The 27,936-nt window shown below is 40.7% G+C and overlaps 3 protein-coding genes and 1 long non-coding RNA gene across 11 annotated transcripts; 1 reads left to right on the plus strand and 3 right to left on the minus strand.

The window, feature by feature from the left end:
• Nucleotides 1-273: 273 nt before the first annotated feature.
• On the minus strand, nt 274-1,336 carry LOC116934598 (cuticle protein 16.5-like). The gene is made up of 3 exons (XM_032942080.2): nt 1,062-1,336; nt 888-943; nt 274-815 (listed from the first exon to the last, which is right to left on the minus strand). The coding sequence occupies exons 1-3, from the start codon at nt 1,077-1,079 to the stop codon at nt 335-337; spliced, it is 555 nt and encodes a 184-aa protein (XP_032797971.2). The 5' UTR covers nt 1,080-1,336; the 3' UTR covers nt 274-334.
• A 1,174-nt stretch (nt 1,337-2,510) lies between these two features.
• Nucleotides 2,511-8,016, minus strand: LOC116925459. The gene is given in 13 exon segments (XM_045175459.1): nt 2,511-2,752; nt 2,755-3,061; nt 3,157-3,212; nt 3,343-3,490; nt 3,561-3,781; nt 3,852-4,832; nt 4,918-5,145; nt 5,208-5,377; nt 5,461-5,762; nt 5,820-6,693; nt 6,750-6,848; nt 7,418-7,648; nt 7,822-8,016. Coding segments are annotated over 4 exon segments (522 nt in total). The 5' UTR covers nt 3,361-3,490; nt 3,561-3,781; nt 3,852-4,832; nt 4,918-5,145; nt 5,208-5,377; nt 5,461-5,762; nt 5,820-6,693; nt 6,750-6,848; nt 7,418-7,648; nt 7,822-8,016; the 3' UTR covers nt 2,511-2,611.
• Nucleotides 8,017-8,032: 16 nt separating this feature from the next.
• On the minus strand, nt 8,033-9,150 carry LOC123473891. Of its 2 annotated transcripts, XR_006648257.1 has the most exons (3): nt 8,866-9,040; nt 8,222-8,424; nt 8,033-8,076 (listed from the first exon to the last, which is right to left on the minus strand). It is a non-coding gene; the product is annotated as an uncharacterized LOC123473891 (long non-coding RNA). The 2 variants fall into 2 exon arrangements; XR_006648256.1 differs by lacking the exon at nt 8,033-8,076 and having other exon boundaries at nt 8,095-8,424; nt 8,866-9,150.
• A 163-nt stretch (nt 9,151-9,313) lies between these two features.
• On the plus strand, nt 9,314-27,872 carry LOC116925408. Of its 7 annotated transcripts, XR_006648251.1 has the most exons (23): nt 9,314-9,625; nt 10,723-10,834; nt 13,701-13,743; nt 13,809-14,078; nt 16,185-16,309; nt 16,502-16,729; nt 17,510-17,662; nt 18,843-18,956; nt 19,016-19,080; nt 19,154-19,527; nt 19,610-19,716; nt 19,790-22,641; nt 22,707-22,804; nt 22,871-22,972; nt 23,160-23,285; nt 23,760-23,876; nt 24,184-24,390; nt 24,819-25,081; nt 25,851-26,039; nt 26,250-26,436; nt 26,616-26,766; nt 26,954-27,279; nt 27,386-27,872. XR_006648251.1 is itself a non-coding variant. In XM_045175460.1 (22 exons), exons 4-22 carry the CDS (start codon nt 13,994-13,996, stop codon nt 27,003-27,005), a joined length of 5,595 nt encoding a protein of 1,864 aa, XP_045031395.1. In that variant the 5' UTR covers nt 9,314-9,625; nt 10,723-10,834; nt 13,701-13,743; nt 13,809-13,993; the 3' UTR covers nt 27,006-27,872. The 7 variants fall into 7 exon arrangements, 6 of the variants coding, with proteins under 6 accessions (XP_045031395.1, XP_045031397.1, XP_045031396.1 ...); XM_045175460.1 differs by having other exon boundaries at nt 26,954-27,872; XM_045175462.1 differs by having other exon boundaries at nt 9,315-9,625; nt 22,728-22,804; nt 26,954-27,872.
• Nucleotides 27,873-27,936: the final 64 nt, after the last annotated feature.

A 27,936-nucleotide genomic window follows, 5' to 3' on the forward strand; every position in this document is an offset into this window, starting at 1 on the left:
GCGACGACGCAAGCGCGTCCGCATCCACTGTCGTCAACATCTGTACACAACGCGTATTTTCAAAAACACACACGACATTTTGGAAGTAGTGAACAATTATAGGGTAAACATGTCCCAAATAAAATGTCGCATTTTCAACGATTTACTTGGAAACGAATAATGTGTTCTTTGCATGCAGAACAGAAACCCTATAGAGATGATGCGACGACGCTTTATCATTCAACCTTAATTGTTATGTAATCATAAATGAAAGACAAATTTTTTGGGAAATGAGTAAATTTTTATTGCAATCTTCATTACAATTCATGAACAAGTGTATCAAACATATTTTCTTTTAATAGCGTCCCTGGGTTTGAGCGGCAGCGGGTTGTGGGGCAGCGTACGCCTGTTGCTGGGCAGCAGCGAAAGTCTGTTGAGGGGCAGCAGCAAAAGTCTGTTGAGGGGCAGCAGCAAAAGTCTGTTGGGGGGCAGCAGCAAAAGTCTGTTGAGGGGCAGCAGCGAAAGACTGTTGAGGAGCAGCGGCCATTGGGGCAGCGAGTTGGGCAGGTGAAGCGGCAGCCGCTGACTGGGCAGCTGATGCGGCCGGGTTGATGGTGATGCAAGAGCAGATCTGTTGGGTAGTTGTAGGTGCAGCTGGCATGGCTGGGCTGGCTGATGCTGGTCTGAGTTGCTCAGCAACGAATGCTGGGCTGGCTGCTGGGCGTTGCTGCTCAAGAGGAAGTGCTCCGGTGTTCAAAACGGCCTGTTGGCCCTGGCTGGCGTATTGACCGCCCAGCATTCCGCTTAAACCAGAACTTCCCTGGTTGCCGGACGACCTATACCGGGGCAGATATGAGATTGAATTGTGAAAAATGGATTTAAATGAAAATGAATTCAAGTTTACTTACTGGGACATGTACTGGCCGGAGCAGGAAGCAGCCAACATGGCGCAAACCATAACGACCTGTAAAATCAGGATCAGGAACAACAATTTGTAAAGTAAACTGCCGAATTTCATAGTTTTAAATTGTAGAGCTACTTTAAATATTAAGGCATTGTTCAATGATGCAGAAGTTACTTACAGTCTTGAAGGTATTCATTTTGAACAAGGAGAGTTGAGTGTTGAACTGGAGGAGTTAACAAGGTGAAGTGTGTGTCTTTTCCAAGAAATCCCTGTCCTTTATATACGCCAGTCAGTTGTACTTACTCCAGATGGACTTTACGGTTCTACATACCCGCTGGCAATAAAAAGAACTGACCTCGATCACAGGTAAACAAGTTGGACCTTCTTTGTACTTTCACTCGTTTTTCTTGTTGTGACGAACCGTCTCTTTTCGTACGAGGTTAAAGGAGCCCTCGACCTTTTTTTTGCCACTTAAGGTGTACTATATTTTTCTCAGGTATAGCCATTCGATGTGATAACAGTATAAATCTAGAATGGGCTTTTTAAGGGGACACTAGAGGTCAGGGTAGAAATTGAAGTAGGTCAGTTTTCAGGTAGTGATGTTGCTAGGTCGCCTAGACTTTAAAAAAAACTTAATTACCATAAGAAATAATGTTTGTAACAATGTTACAATTGTAAATTGGTGATGATCTGGGAATTGGCTTCTAATTGAATTCTAATTCTTTTGCTATTTAGTGTGTTTCTCTATGAACAGACAGGTCCTCGTTAGTGTGAATCAACCGTTCAAGTAATAATTAGATGTCTTTCCTTCTTAATTAAAAGAAACTCTTAGCCAAGATGAAAAACATAGTTATTTTCTTTGTTGTTGAAAGTTTGCTGTTCGTAGAATAGAACTAAAGAAAAATAAGAACGTAAAACGTAGCAACGTTGAAATCCAAAAACATCCAGACAAAAAAAAAAGGATTCAAATTGAAGATATATCCTTCTTTTTCTACCTTTGTTGTCGTGATTTATTCAACATACAATTTTTTTAACTGGATGCTTTTTATGCATAAATTTTAAACAACGGCATCGCTGACGACCGTACGCATAACCGATATTTCTCCTTTATAATCTACACAACAGCCAGTATCATTTCGTACTCCCAGACTCGTGTGTCATTTTCATAGTGAAGTTTTGAGACAATTTTTTTAAATTGCCTGTCAACTATAGCGAAACATCTCGTGTTATGGAAAATATTGAAGCGTAGGGGAAACAATATTTTCACGTTCCTTTAAAGTCAATATGTTGTAGGGAATTTAGATGTTTTTTCTTCTCGGATCTCAACAGCGAACATTACCATAGAAAATGATAAAAAAAAGGAATTTTCATATTACATATACAAATCGATCGAATACCTCAATGTCAGGGTAACTGATTTCTCACCCAAGTCTTCCCCCATTTTCCATCAATAAATTAACGTAAGAGTCAGGCCTGTAATCGACTAGATAAGCTCAGACTAGCAATGAACTGAAGCGTGTACGTGCCCTCTATTTCTTTGTTGATTTCCCATGATAGTTCTTATTCATTGTCTTCAACTCTTACGAGGTACTGTGATGAGCATCGAATAAAAAATTACGTGAATTACTGATGCGAGTATGATTGTATTTTTGCAATACAACGAGAAATGAGTGTAGGGAGCGACAATGAAAATGATGGACACGAAGGGCTATCAAATATCAACACTTTTTAATAGCGTCCCTGGGTTTGAGCGGATTGTGGGGCAGCGTACGCTTGTTGCTGGGCAGCAGCGAAGGATTGCTGGGGAGCAGCGAAGGTTTGTTGGGGAGCAGCGAAGGTTTGTTGGGGGGCGGCAGCGAACGATTGTTGGGGGCGGCGGCAGCGAACGATTGTTGGGCAGCGGCAGGAGCAACGGATTCTTGGGCGGATGAAGCTGGTGCCTGGTGAGCTGATGCGGCCGGGTTGATGGTGACACACGAGCAGATCTGTTGGGTAGCTGTTACGGTACCAGCACCTGAGACTGGGCTGGATGCAGGGACAGACTGCTCAGCAACAAAAGCTGGGCTGGCTGCTGGTCTTTGTTGTTCAAGAGGAAGTGCTCCAGTGTTCAAAACGGCCTGTTGGCCCTGGCTGGCGTATTGACCGCCCAGGCTGGAACTTCCCGAGTGAGATCCTTGGCTGTTTTGAAGACGTACATCAAAGTAAAAGAACATTTTTTATTAGATAGGAAGGCGGTTTAATTAATAGTGGGACGGAAAATAGGGACAACTTACTGGGACATGTACTGGCCGGAGCAAGAGGCAGCCAACATGGCGCAAATCATAACGACCTGCAAAAACAGAAAAGAAGAATAATGTGAAATGCATAAATTCGAATAGAAAAAGAAAACTTCCAAATTTGTTATAAGAGCTACTTTAAATGTGATGACATCACAAGAACTGAAAAATTGTTTTACTTACAGTCTTGAAGGTATTCATTTTGAACAAGGAGAGTTGAGTATTAAACTGGAGGAGTTAACAAGGAGAAGTGTGTGTCTTTTCCAAGAAATCCCTGGCCTTTATATACGCCAGTCAGTTCTACTTACTCCACATGGACTTTACGGTTTCCCTACAGGAAATAGAAAACAAAAAAATAACTGACCTCGTCCACAGGTAGACAAGTTGGGCCGTCTCTGTACTTTCACCCGTTTTGTTGTGACGAATTATAGCGAGTTTAGAAGACCCTTTGACCTATTTTGTTGTTGTTCACAAATCAATTGCTTAGCTGGGGGAGCCCATGGCCATTTTGTTTCCACCCAAGGAAATCCGAGGTCATGTCCGTTGACCGGGTTAACTGGGAAAACAGGTATACGCGGTCAACTTGTTGCTAAGGTGTTCAATTTCGAAAGGTTTCCAACAACTATCAACACAGCAGTAAAATATTATTTAAAAAATTGCATTTAAATTTAATTTTTGTGTGCTATAGTTACCTGCACCGACTACCGGCAGAGAAACTCCGTAACGTAGGGATATTTCAATTTTAATTGGGTTATCGGCAGTTGACTAATTAACAATCTGCATTAATCAAATAATGCCAACTAGCTGGAGCTGCAGTTTTACTTGTGTTATTGGCATTGTTTGATTCGAAAAAAATCAACAGTTTCTTTTAATTAATCTCCCTCACTAATATACTCAGAACTAGAAAGAAACAAGATATTTTTTTTGAATCATCAAAACAAAAGTCTGGATTTTTTTTCGTTAAAGCTCACAGAGAAGTTCTCAATTCAAAACGGATTTCATTGAACTGCTTGCAAAATTTTTTAATTAACAAAGGTGGTATGGTTCATTCCCGTCTTTATACACTCGATGCCTTGCACGACAAAGCCCTTCACTGATATTAACAAATTCCATTCATTGTTAATTCAGTTACTTGTAAAAACGAGTTCCCATTGACGTGCCATCCAAATCCATGCCTCACTCATTGTCACTGTTCGATAACGATATTTGACATCAGTTGCAACGGCACGAATTTACATAATTTTCATGACGATAAATCCTGTTGGATATTCTCAAAATGTCTCCTCGTTGACAATCGACAAAGTTTTTAAAATAAAAATTCTGATAAAAAAGAAGTTTCCGTATCATAATGAACTGTAAATAATAAATAAGTTGTCGACATTTTGAAACCCGATTTGAATACGGAATAATCGGCTTCCAGTCTACTTACACGTGTACAACGCGATGCGCAAAAAAGGGAGACTTTCCTACCAGAATAAAAAAAATATATATATTACATAAACTTGTTTCAACAGTAGTCACCACCCCCAGTGTGCAGGATCCTCGATAATCGACTATACATAATAAGTACAGCGTCTACGCGTTCTTTTAATCAGTATGGGTAGTATAATAGTTTGTCCCCATGTTGTTTTTCCTAGTTGCTCTCTGCATTTGAAGATTACTTTTAAAGGAACCTTGCCATTAAAAACCAAAGAGCTATCATGCATTCGTACTGCTTGCACTTATTAGAACGTGTAGACAAAAGCCAGTGCTATTTACCTGGGTACGAAGAATCCTGAAAAGCAGGTGAATCGTTTAGCCAAAAAGGTTTCAGAGTCGATGTGACGAATGCACTCCCGAGTGTAGTGTCAATTCGAATTTTATTCTTTTCTTGTAACAAGGGAGGAGGAAAACGAAAAGGGTACGAATGTGATGGATAACGTAACCAGCACAAAGAGCCCTTCACCGCCGCCACTCGTCTTAACCCGAACAATGTGCCACTAATAGCTGAGGGGAACAAAAGAATAAAGTAACTGTAGAAATACGCGTTAAGTTAAAGAAAAATTCACCTTTAAATTTCTTTGGTGGTGGTTAATAGTTTTCTCTGTTAAATATCTTTGCTCTTGAAATTTGGAGCCCAACGTTTGTGGTAGAATACTTCTAAGGCTAGCAACAGATGGCAGCAGCGTCCAGTTCTCTTTTGTTGACATCCCTTAGAAGTCCATCGTTTTTGTTCAGGCTTCTTGCATTGACGTAAACCAAGAAAGATATTGCAAATGAAATCGTTGACGTCCGTCTAGTTCGATGAAACTTATTAATTACCATATTTTGGAATGCCAAAAGGACGAAACTCTTTGACGCACGAAATCAAGAGTTTCTCTACATCAAAGACTTCTGCAGAAGATGGGGATTAAGACTTCCAGCATTTGCTCTTTTTTTTCCTTCCTTCCATCCGGTAGAATAAACGTGTAATATATGGGATATGTACAATGGGGAATGATTGTCTCGTGGTGCAGTCCTCTTACTTCCGTCTACATTCTGAGCTTCTAAAATGAGACGGATGCTAAAACGCAACCGTATTGCTGAGCGGTCGGAAGAGAAAACTTCAAAGAAAGTCAACATATCTGTAAGAACAGCAAAAGGCTAAAAGTGTGGAAGAAGAATAAACGACTTTGACTTACGTTACATTCCACGATTCGTTTCGTCGGCGGAGCGTGACAACCGGCGGCGTTTGCATCCGGCTCTCATCTTTCTGGTAATACTTTCCGATTAGTATTTAGAATTCCAAATTCCATCCGGTTTTGTCAGTTGTGCCTGCGTATTGAAATCCACGATATCCTGAAACATTCGTAAACAAAAAAACCAAATACTTTTCGTTATTCATCCCCAGCCTTCCTGCGGTTAAAAACAAAAGGATTCCACCCAATGGAGGAATTGATTTTTTTGTGTTAAAATAGAGGGCACGTGACACGCCAGACTTGTAACGAAGAACTACTGTCTCTTAGGAAGGGTCATTGATTACGGTAAGAGGAGTAACGATCAGGCAGTGACGTACGTGGAGGACGGAGCGAATAACTTTTGCCGGCGTTGGGAACGGGAAACTTCAAAATGACTATTAAAAAACGACGATAAAATATAGAATTGATGATCGATTTGACAAGACGCCAAAGATGATGGAAAACTACAGCGAATATTAAAAGCTGTTTTCTTATTTGTTTTTTTATTAACTAAAATTATATGGGCCGGTGTTTGTTTAGTGTCAATAAAAGAGGGGTAGGGAAGCTATTGAGATGGAGGGATTAGCATTGAAAGGGCCCGTTAGAAGGTGCGACCTGAAAAATAGATGTTTTTCGCTTGTGGGGTTTAAGCGTGAGAATCTACAACCACTATATTTTGCGTCGAATGGGCGCACGTGATCGATTATTCAAATAAGGTAGTATTCAAAACTTAACTGCTTTTTTTTAGTACGTTCCCCCAAAACTTTTACGGTGCCCATTTTGCTGGTTGTCGGAAAAGGTCAGCAACTCTTTTTCTTCCTGAAAAGAACTGCATAACCTGTAAAAATGCCGAAACTTTCATCATCTGTGTTCGCATAAATGTTTAAGACATACCTATTATATAGGCAAAAGACGTTTTTAACGTGATCCTTCTTTCACGTTTTATTGATTCAAAAGAACCTCGGAAGATGTAAATGTAGAGGAATTTTATATCTAAAAAAAAGTTTCGCATGCAAAAAATAAACAAAAATGAATTAGCCTTGTGTGACTTTCAATATCGTCGTTCTGGATGATTTTGTGCCATAATTAAAGTTGGGTAGCAAGTAAATTATTCAAGTTTCTAAACGAACTTTGTTGTATGTTTAAAAGGGCGTTGCTTCTTATTGTTTTCACTATCTGATGTTAGTGTTACATCGATAATGGCAGGATTTCGAATTATGACATGACATCAGCGAGAGTTATGTAAGAAATTTTGCTTATCTTGTAGGCCCATACTATTAGTATTTAATGTCTTCGTCCTACCCAATCAAGGGACACCAACACAATAATTAGTTCAAGCACCTGATTTCTCCATTTATTAGGGTCAATGACTCGGTGGAATATGGAATCCCTCATGATCATCTACATTCAAATCAACATTTAACGAATTCAACTACTTCAAACTCATTGACTAACGTGCTGCGCTTTGAATTGATGAGCACGTAGCCCAATGAAACTACAGACGAAAATGAAACGCGTAATTCATAGGAAATATTAATACCACAACATTATTAATTAAATACCACAACTCATTGAAGAGTTTTTTTAATTTCCGTAAGAAAATCAGATGTTCATCGAGTGCATCCGTTGGATGTTTGACGATCGATTTATCTTCATTTTTCATCCGGGCTTTCTATGATTGAATTTTTCTGTCTGCTGGCACAAAAAAGACGTTTTTTACGTGATCCTTCTTTGACGTTTTATTGATACAAAAAAAAACCGCGGAAAATGGTAATGGCATCCTGCAGAAAAATCTTGACGAAAACCACCAGAAAAAAAAAAAAAAAATTATTATTAGCCTAGCGTGACTTTCAATTTCGTCATTATCTTTGACAATATGTTCCATATTTAAGGTTGTGTAACAATTAAATTATTAAAATTTTTTTAACGAACATTGTCCGATGTTAAAAAGGGCGTTGCTTCTTACTTTTTTCACCATCTAGTGATAATGCTATGTTTGTCGTAAAAGGGTTTTGGACAATGACACAACACCATCGATGGTCATGAAGGGAACTTTGGTTATCTTTCTGGCACACGGTACCAATACATAGAAGTTAAATCCTGTAGCCATCCATTCCGTGAAGGATTCATCGAAATTTTTGTTTTCCTCAGGTCAACAGCATTGAGAAATACGGGATTTGTTGTTCTTACCCTTCCGGTACTGGGTGAATAGGACTAACTACTAGGCAAATCAAATATATATTAGTGGATGTCGATGACACCAAACTCATTGACTAATGTACTGTGCTTTAAGTTGAGGTGTACATTGTTCAATGAAATCACAGACAATAATTCAACGGGTAATCGATAGGCATTATTATACATACCACGGTTCATTAGCGAGTTTTTAAATTTTTCTTTATTAAATCTGACATTCACCGAGTCCATTGAATTTTTCTGTCTGCTAGCAACGACCCAGTCCAACTGCAACTTAAGTGCCCACATGGGGATGACCTGCAAGCCAGCTGAACGCCCACGGCGGTAATGCGTCACATGGACGCAAATCTGGTATGATTCTTTACTCCAGTTTCTGGGAAATCAAATGCCACATCAGTTAGCCATTAAAATCCATAAATCCATAAAAGAAGTACAATGACTTTTCTTTATTATTGTTATTCGGAAAGCAAAAGCCAAGAGGGTCGTTATTTGAATTTCTTTAGAGTTTAGGATAGTAAAATTTTATTTCTCTCTGTCCTTCGTTGGCAGAGCAGCCTTGAACACGACTGAAAAGACTAAATCCATTTTTACGACATCACCGAGCATGTGATGACAACTTGTTCCATTTTTGGTAAACAAATAGCCACTAAACTCATGAACAAAATATCTTTTCGGCGAAAAAACACGTGAGCCAAAGAAACATTTCAACTAAAAATGGTAGCAGTGCAGATGAAAAATAACGAGCAGGAGTCCCAAGCAACAGGGAAGAACAGTGAAACAAAACTTAACAAAAGTAGTTTACGATAAAACTTACAATAGCTAATTGTGCTGGTGAAGGGTTGCACGTACAGGAAAAGACAAGATTGATGTATTTTAGGATTCCTACACTGGAAGATATGGATCTCTTTGGTCATTTCTTACGGACCAAAAGTGTAGATCAGCTCCATTTGGTCGTTCTACCTCGTGTGCCCAACTTCGAACATACAAAGGAAGGATAACTGAGGAAATTGAACGTTTCACCATTTGAAAAAGAATTTCAATAATCAATTTAAGCAAATAAATTATTAACATTCTTATTTCTAAAAATTAAAATCAATTAAAATTCATTAATTTCAATGTAAACATTAATGTTTTTAGTTTCTGAAATTTCGCGGCAGAATTGTGACAGCTGTGCTGACCTCTGCTTCCGCCATGTAATTGTCGATGACAAAGGAGCTCAAGCTAAGGCGCTCCATTGTCCAACGTTATCTGTCACGGTTAAGACAATAAAGGTTATTATTAAGTCATTTTTTGTTGGTGCAAAGTAATAGTTTTAGGGAGCGTTTCGTGTGTGTTCGAATGTAAAACAATAAGCGATGTTTTAAATTTAGGTGGATAAACAATGTGAAGGCCAAATGGCTCGGAAGGGGCCATGATAGTTGACCGAGAGTCGTTAAGTGAAATGACCACGTTGACCAGTGTCGAGAAAAAGATGGAGACGGCGTGGAGTCAGCCCTTCGTTTCGCGAAGTTGAGTGAATCGTCATTAGCCATGCCAAATTATCTCCATCAACTGGGCGAAGGATCAAAATATTGGTAATTATCGAATTTTCATCTTTATTCGCTCTTTGTGTGCCACAATGTTTGCATATGCAAGTCACTTCCTTTGTGTAAAGTAATCAGGGAATCGTCACAAAGTTTGAGTTAATCTACTATTTGATAAATTTATTCGTACTGTATTTGTTTCATTTCATTGAATTCTAAATCCCTGCGTTTTGACTAAGCAGCTTTGAACAAACTGTGCCTTCGGCGAATTCTTAGTGCCTCCTGTGGCCGACATTTTTCTTTTCATGTGTTGGGCGATACTGAACAAATTCTCGTGTTTAGAAATTTTTTTTTCCGTGTTCGAGTGATCAATATTAGTCATTTACTATTGCATTGCCCATTGTATTTTTAGTCCTAGTGTAAGAAACTCGTAACGCAGTATTTCTTTGTCCGTGTGCCGGTATGATAGATTTGGGTTGGGTATATTGAATAATCGTTTGATATCGCGTTTAAACAGTTGAAGCAGAGCTTAGTCGAAAATTGTTTTTATGAAATTTAAAGGTCATTGCTTCCTGTAACAATGAGTTTGGTTTATACGATGATCGTTTTTCATTGAACGTGGACAGAGCTTGTTAATCGTGATCATTGCGTGTTAACAGCGTATGCCTTCGCTTGTTATTAATATTCTAAATTAAATCCCCTTGTTTGAGAGCAATCCTGTGGTATCTAGTACTAGATATTTCATCGGTACTATCTACTTTTTTTTTCGGTTTTTCGTTGTTAAGCCACTAGGATTACTGAAAAAAGAAATAGAAACTTTATGACTTAGAACATTTGTAAAAGTCGGCTTGCGTTCTGATCATGTTTTGCATTTTTCGTTATTGAATTCCCCATTCATGACGAAAACGAATTTGACTTGCGTGGTGCCTAAAATTATCGCCCATACAGTTCATTAAACGAAATTCAATTGGTTGATGTGGTTGCTTAACCAGAAAGGAAAAAATCTTGTTAACCCCGGTTTTGTGTCGTAACAAATTGCCTAGATGCCCTCCAGTGCCTAATCGTCCATAGTCATGTGCCTTAATCACTCTTTGCCACACGTGCAGACAAATGTCTAATATAGTAATTGTTGCCCTATTCTGTCAAAGGTGTCGCAGTATTCCTGGACGGACAAGGATTGTCGAGCTGGCCAGCCACAGCAGCGCGTTATGGTAGATATCATTGGGATTCGTCATCACCTGTATACGCCGAATGTTGAAGGTAGGATTCGGATATCAATTATTTTATGGGAAGTCTTTGACTATGTTGTAAGGAGTTCGTTATGGCATGTCATGGTAACTTAGTTAGCATTTGGAGAGACAAGCTCGTTATCAGTATAAATAGCAGAGGGAAATGGGGGTGATTTAAAGGAAAACATTTGATGAGGGGAGGAACTTCAAATGAAAACCATTATTTAGATCGTTGTGCCTATCTTTCCTCGTTGCAGTGCAATAGGGCTAGCATTTCATGATTAATTTTCAACAAATTGCTATCTTCCTGCGGTCACTCTGCTGCAGTAATTGATGATAAAAATAAAAGTGCAAGTAGACAATGCTGGATGATGCGATTTGTGTCATTAAGCCCAGCCGACCGATTCATTTCTGCTAACGAATCCGGCTTCTCTCCGTGTATGCTGTTACGTGGGTGGGATTGCGCAATAGCTACTCGTTAGCGTTCTGCAGAAATCAAGAGAGTAATTAGGTGCTCAAGTGTGATGAATGATAGTTGTTATGGCACATTTTCCGGATGAATTTCGTTTCCCGTGTAGGCGTCTTCTCGTCGTATATTTCGCTTTTTTTTTTGTTTTGGAAGAGGATTTCCGTCGTTAAATATTTTTTTGTTTTGTAAGAGGTACCAAGTAAATGGAAAGTTTAATTAATTAGTAATTATGTCAGTTGTATCTGCAAAATCAATAATCCTACTAAGCTGTTTGTGCGTTTGCGAGGTAATGAGAATCGTGGACCTATTTTTTAAATGGTCGTCATTCCTTGATTTGAGTAGTCTAGTTTTCACAAAGTTCTAACTGTGTGTAGATATTTTTCTCTCGTCCATCTTTGAAAATATTTTAAAATGTGAAATCGGGGGACAAGTGTGTTGTTTGGGCGGTAGATGGCATTGGCGGATGTTTTACTTTACCCCCGAGAAACTCGGCTTTATCTATAGTGTTTTCTTCGCTGCTTTCCGCTTGATTTACATTTATGTAAATAAGATATTTGGAAATGGAATTGCTTATTCCGCTTGTATCATCTGAAGAGTACAAAGTGCCACGGGTAGCGTGGGATTTGCCAAAATGGCGACAGCAAAACCTGAAATCGATAGTCTTCATTTCCATATCGACATCGATAAAAATGAGAATAGAATTAGGCCATTCGCCCCTTTTTTTTTTTTCGTTTTACTTCATTTTTGTTGTTGCTCTCTTTAAGTTTCAGGTGTTCAGACTTTTTTCTCCCCTTCAGTTTCAATCTGTTTTCATTTTGCAAACAGTCAGCGCGGCAGGGGGCGTTAAAGCAAAAGTAAATGGGAACTGACGCGCGTTAACAAGTTTATCCGCGACTTCCGCAATTCAGAAAGACGGGAAAAGTCGCGCCAGAATGTGACATGACGTTTGTCATTCCCACATTTATTTCCCTTTTACTTTTTACTTTCCCCCCTCTCCTTTTTGTTTTGTTTAACTACTTTTCAGTCAAACACTTTCACGCCACCGAAATGTAATCAAACCCCATTTCCCTCGTCAGCCAGAGTAGTAAGACTATGGAGACTTGTCAGACAAATAATAAACTAGCTGTATTGTGTGTGTGGGTGTGGGGGGGGTGTACACACCAAAGGGAATAATACTAAAAGCCTAAGAACATGGCAGCAACAATAACACCAGAGGATAATAAAGTACAACCGTCCTGACCCCCTAAAAAAAAAAAAATTCCTTGCAAAAAAAGGGGGGGGGGAAACATTTGCACATGTAGAATCAATAAAAAAAAATGTTCATAATATATGAAAGACAATGTGTAAGAAAATGCCAGGACGGTGGGATGATTATCGCACGCGCCTGCAACTCGTACATATCCCTCTTCAATTTTTTTCTTCCCCTTGTTTTCGTCTCTACTGCTGATGAGCGTCGTGCGCATCCGAGTTGCGCGGTCGGAATAATAACAAAAAAAGAGAAAATCTTTGAGGAAAAGAGAGACGGTGAGGATCGATAGAGCAGCATCACCGGGGATGGAGTGTATAGCTTAGTAAATGCTAGATGTAGTAGTGGGGCAAAAGCCGTTGGGGGGTACACAGTTGAGTGGCGACAGCGGCGCTGGATTTTTTCCCCCCTCCCGTACTAGATGACAACATCTAGCAGCATCAGCGAACCGTGGTTGTGTTTCTGTCGGAAGAAGAAACATGTTTGAATTTTCTCAAGATTCGTAAATTTGTTAAGATTGCAACAGTTAAAAAAAGAAAAGAACAGAGTCCCCTAGTGTCAATTCTTGCGGGAAGTTAACATTTCGACAGTTGATTATTTTGCCGGCCCATCACACTCCAGGTAAATTATTATTCCAAAATAATTTAAAGCCGCACACGTTTGAATCGATCGAGGCGCGAAAAATCAGGATTCAACCCCTGGCATTTCGCCGGAACGATCTCGTACTCGTCATATTTGCTGGTGCTAGACAGCCATAAAGCTCTGTGCTTATGAACTGTGTGCCAGCATTCCTTGTACGTCCAGCACTATAAAAAAAAAAAGGCCTGATGTTCTCTGGGGGTAGCATCTTTATTATATAGGCAAGCGCATATAAAATGCGGAGCGGAAAACTATTGCGAACAAAAATAAAAAATATTCCGTCGCTGTAAAAAAAAAGAGATGGATGGATACGATCCTTTCTTTGTTGTTACTTAATAAGAGGAGTTGCATCCTACACCGAAATGCAATCTCCTGAAAGTGACACTAGAAAATTTAGATCTCGTGAATTTTAACTGAGTGTGTCAAACATTACACGGATTTTTGTGCGTGCTGCGGAATCATTGATTACCATTGATAGTGGATCGGTGAGATTCACCTATGTTTATTGATTTCCTCTTGTTTGTTTTTTGTGTGTGTACACAGGGATCGCGAGATTCGTCCTTAAATGAGGATGTTCTACTTTTAGGTATTTAATCTTTTTATATCTCAGCTCATTCTTTTTCATTTGAATTTTTTTTTTCTAATGTTTAGATCGAGTCAACACTGGTCGTCTCAGCATTTTTCATAGGCCTAAGAACAACAGGAGAATCCATCATTAAACCTATCAATTCGCCCGTGTGGAAGGAGCAGTCCACAGCTCATCGCTGCAACGAAGATTGAGAGCATCTCGTAAAACTGTAGGAAAAAAAAACTACATCAAAAAGAACGGAGAAGACATGGCGATCAATATAAGAGCTTACTCGAGAGATTCGGACACTAGCGTCGGAAATGCCATCATTCAACAGCATCACGCACCGCCAGGTTTCTCTAATTTTTCATTCCGTCACATCATCCACTGTTTTTTTCAAAGCCAAATTAGGGCAATTTTCGTAAGAACAAAAGGATTTGCTAGTCCTATCAAAGGATAATTTTGCTTATTTATGCATACATTACAGTGGTAGATGTAGAAAAGGAGCACGAGCCGGGCAACAGATGTTTGCATTCTTATTTAACCTTACTCGCCGTACGGTTGTTTTTCTCTTCAATCCGTGTATAAATAGACAAAGGACAGACGTGTACATGCGAGTGAGAATGAGAAAGATTAGAGGGGTGCTAAAAAAAGAAGGTATACAGGGGCTGTTGCCAGATAAGTTGCCGGGGTGACCCTGCGTGTGTGAAAGAGTTTCTTGAAAACAAAATTCAACGTCAGTCGTCCAGTAACCGTCAATCCGGACGGGGATTTTTTTTTCCCCCGTTACCGTGTCGTCTGTTCTACTCACCCTGATTTTGTTTATTCAATCGTTTACATATTCCGCGTGTTCTTTTTTAAAATTGTCGAACGCGTTTTGATAAAGAAAAAGGTACAAATTCTTCTAATTTTAAGTGTACAAATTCTGTGCGAAGATGTTTTCTCATCTTTAATTGCGAAACATTTTCTAAATAAGGCGTTTTAAAAAGAATTTTCATTTGTTTTTCTGCCAATGCCTTTTTTCGATCCTTATTCAGCAAAGACCTTGTCATCAATCTTTTATCTTCTATCCTTTCTTTTGGCCTCTTTGATGTCACGCACCATCAAACGCGTAGCTGCAGATCTTTATCGATTGGGTCGTATTAAAACAGGGCGGAATTTGACCGTCCTTTTTTGAAATTGAATGCCTAGTTTGTTTGATATATTTTGTTAAGATATCAAAGTTGAAACAAAAACTTGTTTTAGAACGACTGCTTTTTTTCCCCTGTGTTATTCGTGGAATACTTGGTATATAGGGCAGGCTTTTTTAGAGTAGACCAAAGTAGAAATAAGAGAGCACGTCGTTCATAACTTCCTAGGAAAAGGCATCAGTTTTGAAGACGGGAGTCTATTTTTAGAATAGGCTATACAAATGAGGATATACACTTGCTACGATCCAATGCAGCATCCGCCATTCATACATTTAAATGTCTTTATTCTGCCGTAGGTGTTGTGTTGAATGGGTCTTTGTTTTCTACGTAACATACTTAACGATAACTTCCCATTTAGAAGGGCGAAAATGGGGAAAGAATGAGAACAAATGCGGATGCTGTGGGATGTTCCGGAAGTATATCCCTTTTGGCGCGTTAGAAATAAGATATCTTTTTTGGGGGGGGGGGGGAAAGGGTGGAATTCACCATAGACGTGGGAAAAGAAAATTGTTTATGTCGCAGCGACAATCTGTCTCTGGATTCTGTATAAGTTTTCCGCGAATGTGACATAAATCGATCAATTTTCTTAGAAAAAGGCAATGCATTTTTGTCGGTTCGTTATCGGAATGTTTAATTTCCAGCCAACAAATGCGAATAGTTTCAAACAAAGAATTCAATTACAATGTCGTGCCATTTGGATATTCCTTTTTTCCATTTTAGATAAGAAGCCTGCAACGTTTCGATCGAAGGGATTGTATCAGCCTTTTTCTAGTACAAGAAAAACCGCGAGATTTAAAAAAGAAATGGATTGAATAGTGATTTTGCTGGCAGAGACGGGTGAAACAATCATTTAAAAGCCCCCTTTTTTTCCCGCAATGTATTAACTAAAAGTAATCGAATGTCACAAATTTTATTCTAAACAAGATTTTGGGCTTTATTCACATTCTTTAAATAAATAGCTGCTAGCGAAAAGCTTAATAGACTAGTCTTATTCCCACAGTTGAACCCAGAGGGCTGCCATGTGTGTGTGTGGCCTGTTTTTTTTTTTTATTATATGCGCCGCGTTGTTCCCCATTGGATGCGGATATTGCGGATGCCCCGAAGAAGAGATATACATCTTGTTTGCGTTGAGGCTTTTATTTATAGACATCATCGTTCTTATTGCGCCGTCTTCTTTCTTTGATACTTACCCAATTATTCAAAAGCGTTGAGTCTACCGTTTTTTAATTACCAATTATTAATCTATCGATTTAATGTCAATTTGATTAGGAGCCCTAAGAGGATTGCCATCTTCCCGGGAGTTTGGTGGCGCCATTGGTCCCCTTCATCATCCGACAGGGCAGCCGGCGGGTAGAGGCAACCGAGGCAACAACCGGAGCGACGTTTCCATTCAAGTCAGTTGCACTAGTTATTAACTATCAACGTCTTAATGCTGGAAATCCATTGACTTCAAACAAATCAGCTGTTTTGACAGTTGAGACCAAGTCCGCTAAAATAACGTGTCAAGGGCAAACACGGCGTCGACGAGTTTTATTCTTAGCCCGTCTTGCGTCACACGCGTCAGTTGACATGAAACTATTTTGCAGGTGGACGTTGGATCATCGAAAACAGCCAATAGCGATCGAATGGGTCGTACAACAAAGAATCAAAAAGTTGGCGCTGGAAAAGCGGAGCAATATGAAACGGCCCTTTATTCAAGAGAAGACATCCGCGAACAGTATTGCATCAACAAAAAAGAAACGGATGTGCTGGATCGTTCGTCTCACGTGCGCCAAAGAGCTAAAGGATTCTTCGGATGCCTAACAAGTCGCAAGGTAAGACACTTTGAAAGATGTGCATACTTCTTAAGAATCTCAGTTGTAGAAAAGGGGAGCATCTTAGTTAGTGGTTGACATCAGTAATGCGGAAATTCATTTTTTTGTTTACCCTCTTTTACATATTATTATTTAATCTTATGCGGCAGCCATCTTGTACGTCCTTTTTTTTCCCCCGTTTTGTTTGCTCCGTCTCTCAAAAGAGGACCATGCAGAAAAATCAATACAGGGGATCCTTTTCCACACAGAGCCGGTGAACATATATATACGTCCATATACTGGCAGCTTACATAGATATTCCGCTCGCATCCGCTTGCTACTATCCTTATGACTCTATCCATCTCTTGTTGGATTGTAAATAGTCGGCTCTTTAATCGCCACCCCGTCATAAAATGGCGTCTGTGTACGTCGGTAGCCATAAAAAAGAAAGATACAAATATAGATGTCATGGGGATCGTCAGCGAACGGCAGCTTTTGTCCATCAATCAAATCGAATGTTGTTTCAATTTTCTTCTGGCGGAATTTTGTGGAACGAGAATTTTTAGATGATATATCCGATAAAGCATTCGGGGAAGGCAAAGTTCTTTCTTATTCCAATAATTGAAGAACATGGGAATTTACGATCGATCGATATAATGACACAACCAACAAAGAATCGAAGACGTTAGAAAACTGTCTAGAGACAGACGCATCGGTGATTTATGAACAGGAAATAATGAATCGTAGAGTTTAGCTCTAAGTTTAGTTTGTTTTTAAATTTGATGTCGTTTATCGCTACAGGATCATGGCGCCAAAAAGAAAAAATCAAGATCTTCCTTCTTTTCTGCGTTGTGCGTCCGACGGGCGAGCGAAGAAAATTTGTACAACGGCTGCAACAAACCCGTAGCCAATACAAATCGGAGCGTCACTCTACCTGCACTTCAGCCGTTCACGGTAAAATTGAATTATTCTAATTATCTGCACCATTTTTCTTCATTTTCCTTTTTCCGCCCAAGTTTCGTTTCAGTAGCGAAACAAAATAGGAAATAACTGTTCATTCAAATCAACTTGAAGCGTGTTTAATTAGATTACATATTGATACCCGTTGCAGCACTACCGTAGATCGAATGTCTGAGAGAAAATTACCCGTATTTTTCAAAAGGATTCATTAAACAAAAGAATAAAAGACCCACAGCTAAAGAAACGTCAGACCCCATCTATGATTTAATCAGGCTGCGCCTTTTAAAATCTAATACTGTTGCCCCCCCCCACAGCTTTTGTGTGTTACGTTGTTGTAGCCCAGGAAATGAAAATGGCAATCATTTTCTTCTCTGCCGGATGTTGAGTAGAGAAGACTGTTAACCGCTAGCTGTGTGGGAATGGTTATTGACATTTCGGTTTGTTGATCTTTTCATTCGGCATGCGTGATTCGTTAGGAAACTAAAGAAGCGTATAGAATCAAATCAAGAAAACTGTTTACATCAAGGTTGTGATGTGGAATAATCAGATGTGTACATGACCTGGGGGCTTGTCATTGGTCCTTAAAATACTCAATTAGGAATTATTCTTGGGTGTTAACATTTTTTTTTGTTGTGTGTGCCTTTCACACCAAACTATGTGGAATGCCAGTGTCTGTCAGGTCCTTGTTCGTGCAATATGGAAAATGGGATGCAGATAGCAAAACAGAGCCATTTTCCATTAGTCTACGCAGCCTTTTGTTTTCATGGTTCCACTGTAGGAGCTGTTGTAAACAGACAGCGAAAGCAACCATTTTGTATACTGCTGACAATGGGAGAGTTACCAATATTGATCAACCGGCATGCAACATGGAAAGTACATTTCAACAAAGTACATCTCAAGTATTCAACTTTGATGTGAGACCTGTAAAGAGGCACATCAACTACAGTCTGCAGTATTGTAGAAAGAAGATGGGACAGATGACACAGAGAAAGATAAAAGTTTCAACTTGGATTCCTTTTTTTTATAACCCGTCTTTGGAATAAGCCTGTTGTCATAAGATAAAGAAAAGCTATTTGGTATGCCATTCAACCAAAAAGTTGAGCTACAATCTTTCCAGAACAGTTTATGATAAGTTATGTATACGAAAATGTAATGTCTTATTTTGAAATGGCAGGTTCCTCTACGCGATGATGGCTCTAATCAACCAGGCTTGTTTCGGAATCGTCCTCAATCATTCTGTACAACTGACCCACGCAGATTCTCCATGCAAACCTCAACTGCTCCTTGCGTAAAGTTTTCACTTGACTGGTTTTAATCTCCTTAGAATTCATTAAACCATTTATTTAGATTGTGAATAGCTACGCACCTCGCCATTCAGATCCAGATTGGAAAATTAGCACGTTGCCCATTCAGTGAGTATTTACTTCTAAATTAAACGAAATTTTCTAATGATTAAAATTGATTATTTTCAATTCATTTACATAGTCGGACAAACAGTGATGCTCCAAATGAAAGTGAAAATTACGGAGGTAACCATCCGTTCCGGTATGGTGGCAGGTTGGCCTACACTCAACCAAACACACCTGAACTTTCGGCTGCACTTTACCGGAGGCAGGTCATGTCCAGCGAGGCGCTTTTAGATGACAGAAGATCTACCGGTTCGATTTCGAAACATGTCAGTTTCGATGCTTCGTCTCCTTGTTCTGAGATTTACACGTCAGCCGTTCCAGCAAATGCTTCCAAGAGCCAGGAACGGCTTCTAGACGGTCGTAAAACTCCGGAACCATTTATCGAATCCAAAAGACATCCACATCAGACAGCTGCATTTTCTCCCGTATTGGCTCGCGCCATACTTTTAGGTATTTTTCCTTTATCACGATTTATCAAATTCCTTTTGACGAAAAATTGTCATCCAATCAATTGTACGTTTGCATACAATAGAGAGATTGCGCCAAGCGTCGATGCGGAGCCAGGCCACGCAAACGGAAGGTTATTATAATTCGACGACGTCACTCTCCTACCCCAGTTGCTATAGTGGCGCCGGATCGGTAAAATGGATCGATACTTTATTTGTCTGAACCTTTTTTACTATATGGCTTTTTTTCTCTATTGGCTAAATAGCAAGTCTCGATTCCGGGGGCAGTCAGTACAGTCACGCGTCAAGTTCAGACCAACTTTGAACCGCGTTCAGCTAAAGAAATGAAACGTTTAACAAGGAGCTCATCAGCTGTGGATCAGGAGGCTGAGGGAGAGAGAGAATCTCAGAAAACAGAGGTCGAATTCCAGCCTTTAAAACGTTTACCGGATGAACTTAGTCAGTCTCAACCGGAAGAAATAGGAGAATATAACAAGACTGCATCACCTGACCGGGGGTCGCCTAGCAGCGGCAAACATGTGCGCTCCAGCAGACGGCGGCAGTTATTGAAAGCTTTATCAGAAGGAACGATCCTGCTGGATCGGAAACGTGCCCGACGTTTTGCTTCCGGCTATGTTGAAGTTAATGTGCACGACAACGAACGTTCGCCCGTCGAAGAGGTGGCTGGCAGAGTCCTGGTTCACGATCCGATGCGTCATGGAATCGGTTCCAGCGACGATGGAAGTCTCGACGATGAGGATCTTTTTGCTTCGTCGCTTCCGCTGAAAGGAAAAGCCACAACTTCCTCGCAAGATATCAACCGCTCGTTGGGTTTCACTGACGTGGAAGACGTTTGGTCTGACTCGGAGCATCCGCCAGATGGGCAAACGGAAGATGTCAAGTCAACGTCTTTGCTGCAGGCGCAAAAATCGTTCGACTCTAACGCTTCGTTTCCGGATACGGCCGGTAACTATAGCGACGAGTTTGGAAGTACGTCGCAAGTTACGGTCCTCCAGCCGCATTCATCCTGCCAAAGTGTCGGAACGGCCAAGGATGAAAAAGGAAATAGTTCGTTCGTCGTCACTTGCGATTCGGATTTGGATGCACCGCGTCCGCCTACGCCACCACCTAGACGTCCACCAGCTGCAAGCGATCCAGCAGCCACCGAAACATTAGAAATGGAGAATGAAATTATGGTCCAGTTTCCTCCGTGGCCAGGAGCTCATGATACTGAAGTAATTCCGGCACCACCCAGTTTTGCTTGTTCTTCCGCCAATTCGTCTCTTCATCCGGAAGACGATGATTTAAAATCGCCTGCTCCTCCACCCCAAGACGTTGAATTGTCAAACAATCAAATGAGTCAACGCGTTTTATTGCGCCATCTGAAGAACGGATCGAAAAGTATGTCGGAGACGATTACGTCAGTCGATTCGGATTCTTCCGGCCGTCGAGTGACGGAACATGAAACGTCGGCCAGTTCTGAACCTCTCAGTCCTCCTGGCAGTGAGCTCAATAGTCCTTTACAAGCGGATATCAACAGCAAACCGGCTGGATTGGATTCCACCGATACCAATTCGGATGCGTTTCTGACTGCCCTTTCCGATCACTTGACGACGGCCGGATTGACTGAAGTCTACAACACTGCGATGGAACGCAGCGAAAGGAGCTTCAGAGAAAGTGATACTTCACATAACAGCACTTTAAGGATGGATCATTCCGGCGTCCAAGAGTTACCCTACGAATCTCCTCCACCTCAAGATGTCCTTCACGATGATGGGCCGCCTCCCTTGCTGACGTCACCGGATTCAAACAACGATGGACCAGACATTTGCCGAGAAAGTTCCACGTCCGGAAGCTATAGCCTAGAAGCTACTCCTTGTGCGTCACTTAGTCCCATCGCTGTTCAACCGATCGAAATGGCTGGCCTCGCAGCTGTAATGGATTCAACAAAACAATCTCTAACTTTGAATCCGGAATCTGTAGTAAATTCTACTCTAGATTGTGCCCCGTCAAGCACTCAGGCGGAGGCTGTTGCCAAGGCAACCGATCGGAAAACTTTGAAGGAGACAATGAAGTTGCAATTTCCGCCAGGGTCCAGCATGTTTTCATCAACGGCTTCGCCTTCCACTCCGGCCAAATCAGGTGCCAGCGGAAGACGTAAACATTTTACGCAGCAGCAATCGACCAATCAGCACAGTTCGACGGATTCGGAAGACAATGAAGAAGCCGGAGATCGTTGCAGCCGGAAGCGGAGGTCAAACAAAAACAGCGCCGCACCAGAGTCCGCACCCGATTCAGTCAAACGTCCGTCATCCAAGCACAAGAAAACGCGCAATCGAGATCCACTCACTCCCAACAATTCATTTTCCAATCCGGATGGAAGCGGAGGAGCCAAGAAACGCGATTCTCAAATTGTAGCGGAAGTTACGACACCCGGAATGGTTCGCAGTCCAGCTATGCACGAAGGCTTCCGGTTGACGGATTGGGACGTTGTCGCACCGCAAATTTCGCCGCTTCCAAACACGGAATCATCCGACGATCACAATTATTTCACTCTACAACATCCGAGCGAGTCTTCCTTTCACGATCCGGACAATATGGCAGATATGGTGGGAAAATCGTGGAACTTGATGGCACCATCTCCATCGCGCAAACAAAATTGCGATTCCATTAGATCCGTCAGTCCCGGAAGCGACAATGTTTTCGTTTCGGAAACACCAGCTGAGATGTCTGGCAACGGTGGCGTACCACCGCCACCGGAAGGTTTTGCTGATTCACCGGCCTTTGCGGCACCTGACTGGAATTTAACTTGTAATATCAAGACGCAATCCGCTGGCAGTCAAGCGGAATCGATCAGCTGTGACAATCAAGAGAATAGCAAAAGGAAGCGAGAATCCGGCCGTGGCAAACGGACCAAAAGTTGTACATTACCGGCGGGCAATTTAAGCGCTTCGGCCTTGTCAGCAGAAACTACTGAATCGTCTGACAATCAAGTCCCTCACAGGGCGGTTTCTACCATCGATATGTGGTATCCGGAGACTCAACTGCCGCCCAAAAGGCAATTGACTGTGCGTGCCAAATCGGAAGAAAAGGAACGTTTTAATCGACCTGTTAGACGGTAATTAAAGTCGTGTTGTTTTTCTATCGTCGTTCAAAAGATTGTTTTGCGCTCAACACGGACAGGAACTTGAATCAATTAATCAGATCCGTTGAAGCCAGCTGGGATTCACTCGGTTCTAAATTGAGTTGCGACGGAACGCCTTTAGATGATGAAGATGCCGGTATTTAAAAAAAATCTAAATTTATTAATGGATAACACACATTTTTTATGTTTTCGCTGTTAAAAGGCATTTACAATGCCAGTTATCGTGCTGGTGCCTGGGCCTACATTGGTGAAACGGAAGAGCTTCATGTCTGGCGCCGTTCCCAACCGCAGACGCCGTTACAAGGTGATTGATCTTTTTTAGACTTGTCATCATCATTGAGGGGGGGAAGAGAGGAGTGTTGTCCTCTGTCCCGACAACAAAAAAAAAGAAGCATTTCATCCATGTGTAGATTAGGATGCAGTATTCTAGAACTCATTATCTCTCGCTTGATCTCTTGTTGAAAACATAACATTCCAAAATGTGTTACTAGAAACCGACGATTCGTCGACGGCTTCTGAAAAAGACTTCCGGCGTAAATACACATCCATCACGCACCGCATGGTCCACCGCAAGTCCAGTGTGGAAATGTTTCGTCGGCTCGCCACTAGCACATTCGGTAAAAAACTTAGGAACTCTCCTACCATCCATCGATTTTTGATTTCGATAGAAAGTTGATAGATTTTTTTTTAATTTTTGGGCCTTCATTTTTTTAAATTAACATGCACTCTGCTTAACGCTCTACACTTTTCAACCGGAATTCCGGAATTTTATTTTTAGAGCAGAAGCACATAAAAAGAAAACGAGAAAATTCCTTGTAGACTAACACAAAAAAAAACAAATGATTGTTGAATCTCTTTTGTGTGACGTGATCCGGAATTTAGAACAGCCACGTGGTGAAAAGTGGGTTAGAGACGTGAATATCACTCACGAATCCAGTATTATTTTCAGCCTCAATTTATCAAAATAAAAGAAACACGCTGTCGACAGTTGTGGCTTTTTATTGACTACGATTGACCCAGTATTTAATTTCTTTTTGTTGTGTTTTGCTGTTGTTGTTGTTATTCCCCGTTGTTGTTGCTGCGGCCCATAGATTCAACCACCGACTCAAGTGTCAGACACTCTTTAGAAGATATTTTCCAGTTGATGTTGATGATATGGTGCCGCGAGAGTCTGGCACTGCGCAGACTAGCGGACATTCGTCCAGGCGGTACGTAAAACAGCACACACTGCGGTGTCAAACAACTGTGCTATGGAATATGCACTACATCACTTCAATCATCTTCATCTGGATTATTTCGATCTTTTTTTTCTTTTATTTTTTCTGACAAAATTTTTTGGCGGTCTCCATCTTGAACTAATATTTCCCACGACTCTCCACTCATTTGTCTTTTAACCGTATCGTTGTTGTAGGTTTCTTGGTAGCCTGATCATTTCCCATTTCATTAATGATTCATCTTTAATCTCGCTAGAGCTAAACAACTAATAGTTTGTTAATTCTTTTGTTTTCTCGGTAGAGTGCGATAATGTCGTCTTGGTCAAGAGAGAATCGGGCGAGTTTGGATTCAGAATTCACGGTTCAAAGCCGGTTGTTGTGTCAGCTATTGAGCCTGGAACTCCAGCTGAGTTGAGTGGATTGCAGGTGGGCGATATCCTCATTAGTATCAACGATGTCAACGTCCTCGATTCTTCTCATTCGGAGGTGGTCCGCATCGCTCATACAGGTTAGTTCTAGTGTCTTTTTTCAGTGCTAGATGGCGGTGGCCACGGTGTTCCTTTTTCTGGCGGGATTGCAACCCGTTCGCAATTTGCGAGGGAAAATTGTTTTATTACGTGCACTCTTGAGTGCACTTAACTTTTTATCCATGGCTGATCTAGTTTGTTGGGGGGTCTCTCAACCTTCCTTTATTGGATTACTGCTATAGTTTTTATTATCTAAAAGTACTGAGTTGCCTTCATTGCAAATTTGAAACTGATGTCAATCTAGTTAAACTCATTAAATTATGAGCATTTACTCAAATTATCTTTGCTTTGCACTAACAATTTGCCTTGTTCATTTAAGTCTGGTGTATAAAGGGCTATGACCTTACATCAGCTAGGCTAAAATCCCAAAGCAATCAAAGTGTAAATCATTTTTTTTGTTTATGTGTAGGCACAGATGAGCTGAAGCTTGAGGTGGCAAGAACATGCAACATCCTGTCAACGAACCCCATTTTGGCTCCAGACCAGTCAACAACAACTGATGGTTCCCAGGGAGGCAGCACCACTGACAACGAGTCTCCAATTTTGGTGGGCTACCTCTGGAAGAAGAGCCAGTCAGCCAGTCGTATTGATGAATCTGCCAACAATGTTTGGTACAGGAGGTGGTTTGTCCTCAAGAGAGACCACTGTCTCTACTACTACAAAAACCAAGATGTAAGTGCATTTTCCTTCATCATCTGCGAATCAATTAGCTGCATGTCAGGGTTGCCTTTGCTGCCAAGGTCTGGCCACTGAAGGTTGAACTTGGCAGGTCCACTACTCCACGAGTGATGGTATAATCCAATAGTTTTGTCAGCAATTACAATTGGGAAATGTCATGTTCTTCAACTTCTCTCCTTCCAACAGGACCCCTACTAGATAAATTTTGTTATTTCTTTTCCCAGGAAAACGAAAAAAAAAAAGTTAGTCAGAAGTGTGTGTGTATGGAAACGTTCAGATAGGGGAGGAGGAGGAAACGAGACGTCGGGGCCCATTTCTATTCAGGTGGAACGAGCGTGAAGATTTGATCACGCAATTGCATCAGCTTTTTTTCTCTATGGGAATCACAAAAGGGAAAGAGACGACGATCAAATAAGGCCGGCAAAAACGGCTCTCCCTTCCTTTCAGACTGGTCTAACCAATCATGGGTAATTTCCCATTGTACGGTACCCACACGAAGCGATCGATACTCTCTCTGCCTGTGTGTCCTTGCGTCTCTCTTAACATGGTCTAGCAGGAAGAAAATACAATAAAAGAGTAGTGAACACCGCTCCGAGGGGGGGTTTTCAATAGGCTAATAACAGTCGCTAGCAGAAGTCCCCTTTTTTTTTATATTTTCTTTCGTAATTTACCGTCTGTTGCTGGCTGTTGGCCATGCGACTTTGTTAAGGTTTTTTTCTCTATGTTTTGTCTAACTCGGATTCAATTTCTTTGGCTTGAACAGAGTTCGCAGCCATTGGGAGCCGTTTCTCTTTTGCATTACACGGTGACTCGTACTTCGTTTGCCGAACGACCTCACGGTTTACTGTTGAGCAAAGGTGGAACTATACGACATTGGCTGGCAGCCGAATCGACGGAATCGGTTGAACTGTGGCATTCCGTCTTCAATCACGCTTCTAAAGCCGCCGTCCAGGTACACACTACTTGTAAAAATAATCATAAAAAATATAATGTTTAAAAAATAAAACAAAAATGAGGGATCAGATAACGTAGAAAAACAAGAGAAAAGAGAAAATAAGCTGCTTATTTATATAACCTAAAAAAAAAAAGGAAAAACCCTAAACCGCTGACTGTGTCGTCGTCTTGTGTGTCTTGTATTTTTCTTTTTCCTCTTTTGGCCCAGCAGGACGTTTGGCTTGAAATGTGCGCTCGAAACATTGAATTGCCGCCGGCGTCGATGGCATCACCCGACTGCGTCGGCCATCTCATGAAGCTCGGCCACCGGGCCAAAGAATGGCAGCGTCGCCTCTGCCTTCTCAAAGACGCCTGTCTCTATTTCTACGTTGATATCAACGTCTCTTCTGCCCTGGGTATTATTATTATTTTCGAAATAATACTCATAATAATCCTTCACCTCTATCGGTGCCCCGCAGTGTTCACTTCAAAGTCTTCCCGCTCTTTTATGTCGTCGACATTTTCTCTTTGTTGATTGGATTTAAATCTCTTTCTCGTTAATAATTTGTTTGGGCTATGATTATACTCATGACAGGAGCGTTGCACTTGCACGGTTACCGCGTCCAAGCCTCAGGCACGACCGCCTCGAGCGGTGAACGACGCAAATTCGCCTTCGAACTCTTGCCGCCGGAACCTCGCATGCGCCATTTTCATTTTTACACAGACTCGGAGAACGATCGCAAACGGTATATTTTTTTGTTTATTTATTTATCTTTTAAAAGAAGAGAAAAAAAAGCGTCGCAAGTTTTTAAAGAGAATCAAAAGGAGTCACGCCACCAACCCATTTACTTGTGTCTGGCTGCCGTGACACGAACATGACGTGACCCCACATTTTACATATTTTTTATTTTTTTTTTTCCCCTTTGCCCCCAGGTGGATTGCCGCGTTAGAGTATTCGATCGATCGCTGGATCAGAGTCGGCTAAGTCGTCAAGTTCTCGTCACTTCGTGAACCGACGAAGGAGAAATACCAGCAACAACCAGATGAATATATAAATAACTGCGTTGTTTCGTTACATATAGAACGGAATTCATTCATTTTACAACTCCTCCTCCTCTTTCTAGACCTCTTTTGATTTTTTTTTCCTCATGCGTGTTATTTCCTCCTCTTTTGTAAAACGCAATAGCAACAAAAAAGACGTCGGCGTGCTTCGCTATTTTCTCTCGCAACCGCAGACAAGAGCAACAACGATCTGTGGGGTGGGTGCTAAAACAGATGTTCTCCTATAATAATAATCCCCCATTGTTTATTATTTATTTTTTTATTATTTTTTTAATTTCTTTTATTATTTTTTTTTTATTCTAGTTTTTTTGTTTTTCATTCGACGAACTCCAGCCCAAAGAAACTCAACAAAGAGATAAACATTTTCTTTTTCATTCTTTTATTCGAGGTAAATAATGACGTTTTTTTTTTATTATTATAATTTTTATTTTCATGGAATTATCGACCTCCACCAGGTGTGTCAATTTACATAAAAGATGGAATTTTTTTTTTATTATTGTTTTTTAAAAGACGCGCACATCAAAACTGTGTCAAACACAAAGAAAAAAAAACGGTTGTTTTGTTAGTTTAACTCTCTCTCTCCCCACCACATTTCTTCTATTTGTGTGTTTGAATGTTTGAGCGTGATTCCCAAAACAGCTCCCAATCCCCCAAAACAAAAACAAACAAAAAAAAATGTTATTTATAGCGATGATGATTTCATAATCATTCAGTCAATGACTTGTGTGACAATGATGGACGGGAAAGAGAATGAGAACAAATAAAATTGAAATGATTGAAGAAAAAAAAACAAAAATGTGGAAAGACGTAACACACGCACACACAAAAATCATTTTTGATTCAAATTGGAAAAG

Source organism: Daphnia magna, linkage group LG6, assembly GCF_020631705.1.
Source record: "Daphnia magna isolate NIES linkage group LG6, ASM2063170v1.1, whole genome shotgun sequence".
NCBI classification, from domain to species: domain Eukaryota; kingdom Metazoa; phylum Arthropoda; class Branchiopoda; order Diplostraca; family Daphniidae; genus Daphnia; species Daphnia magna.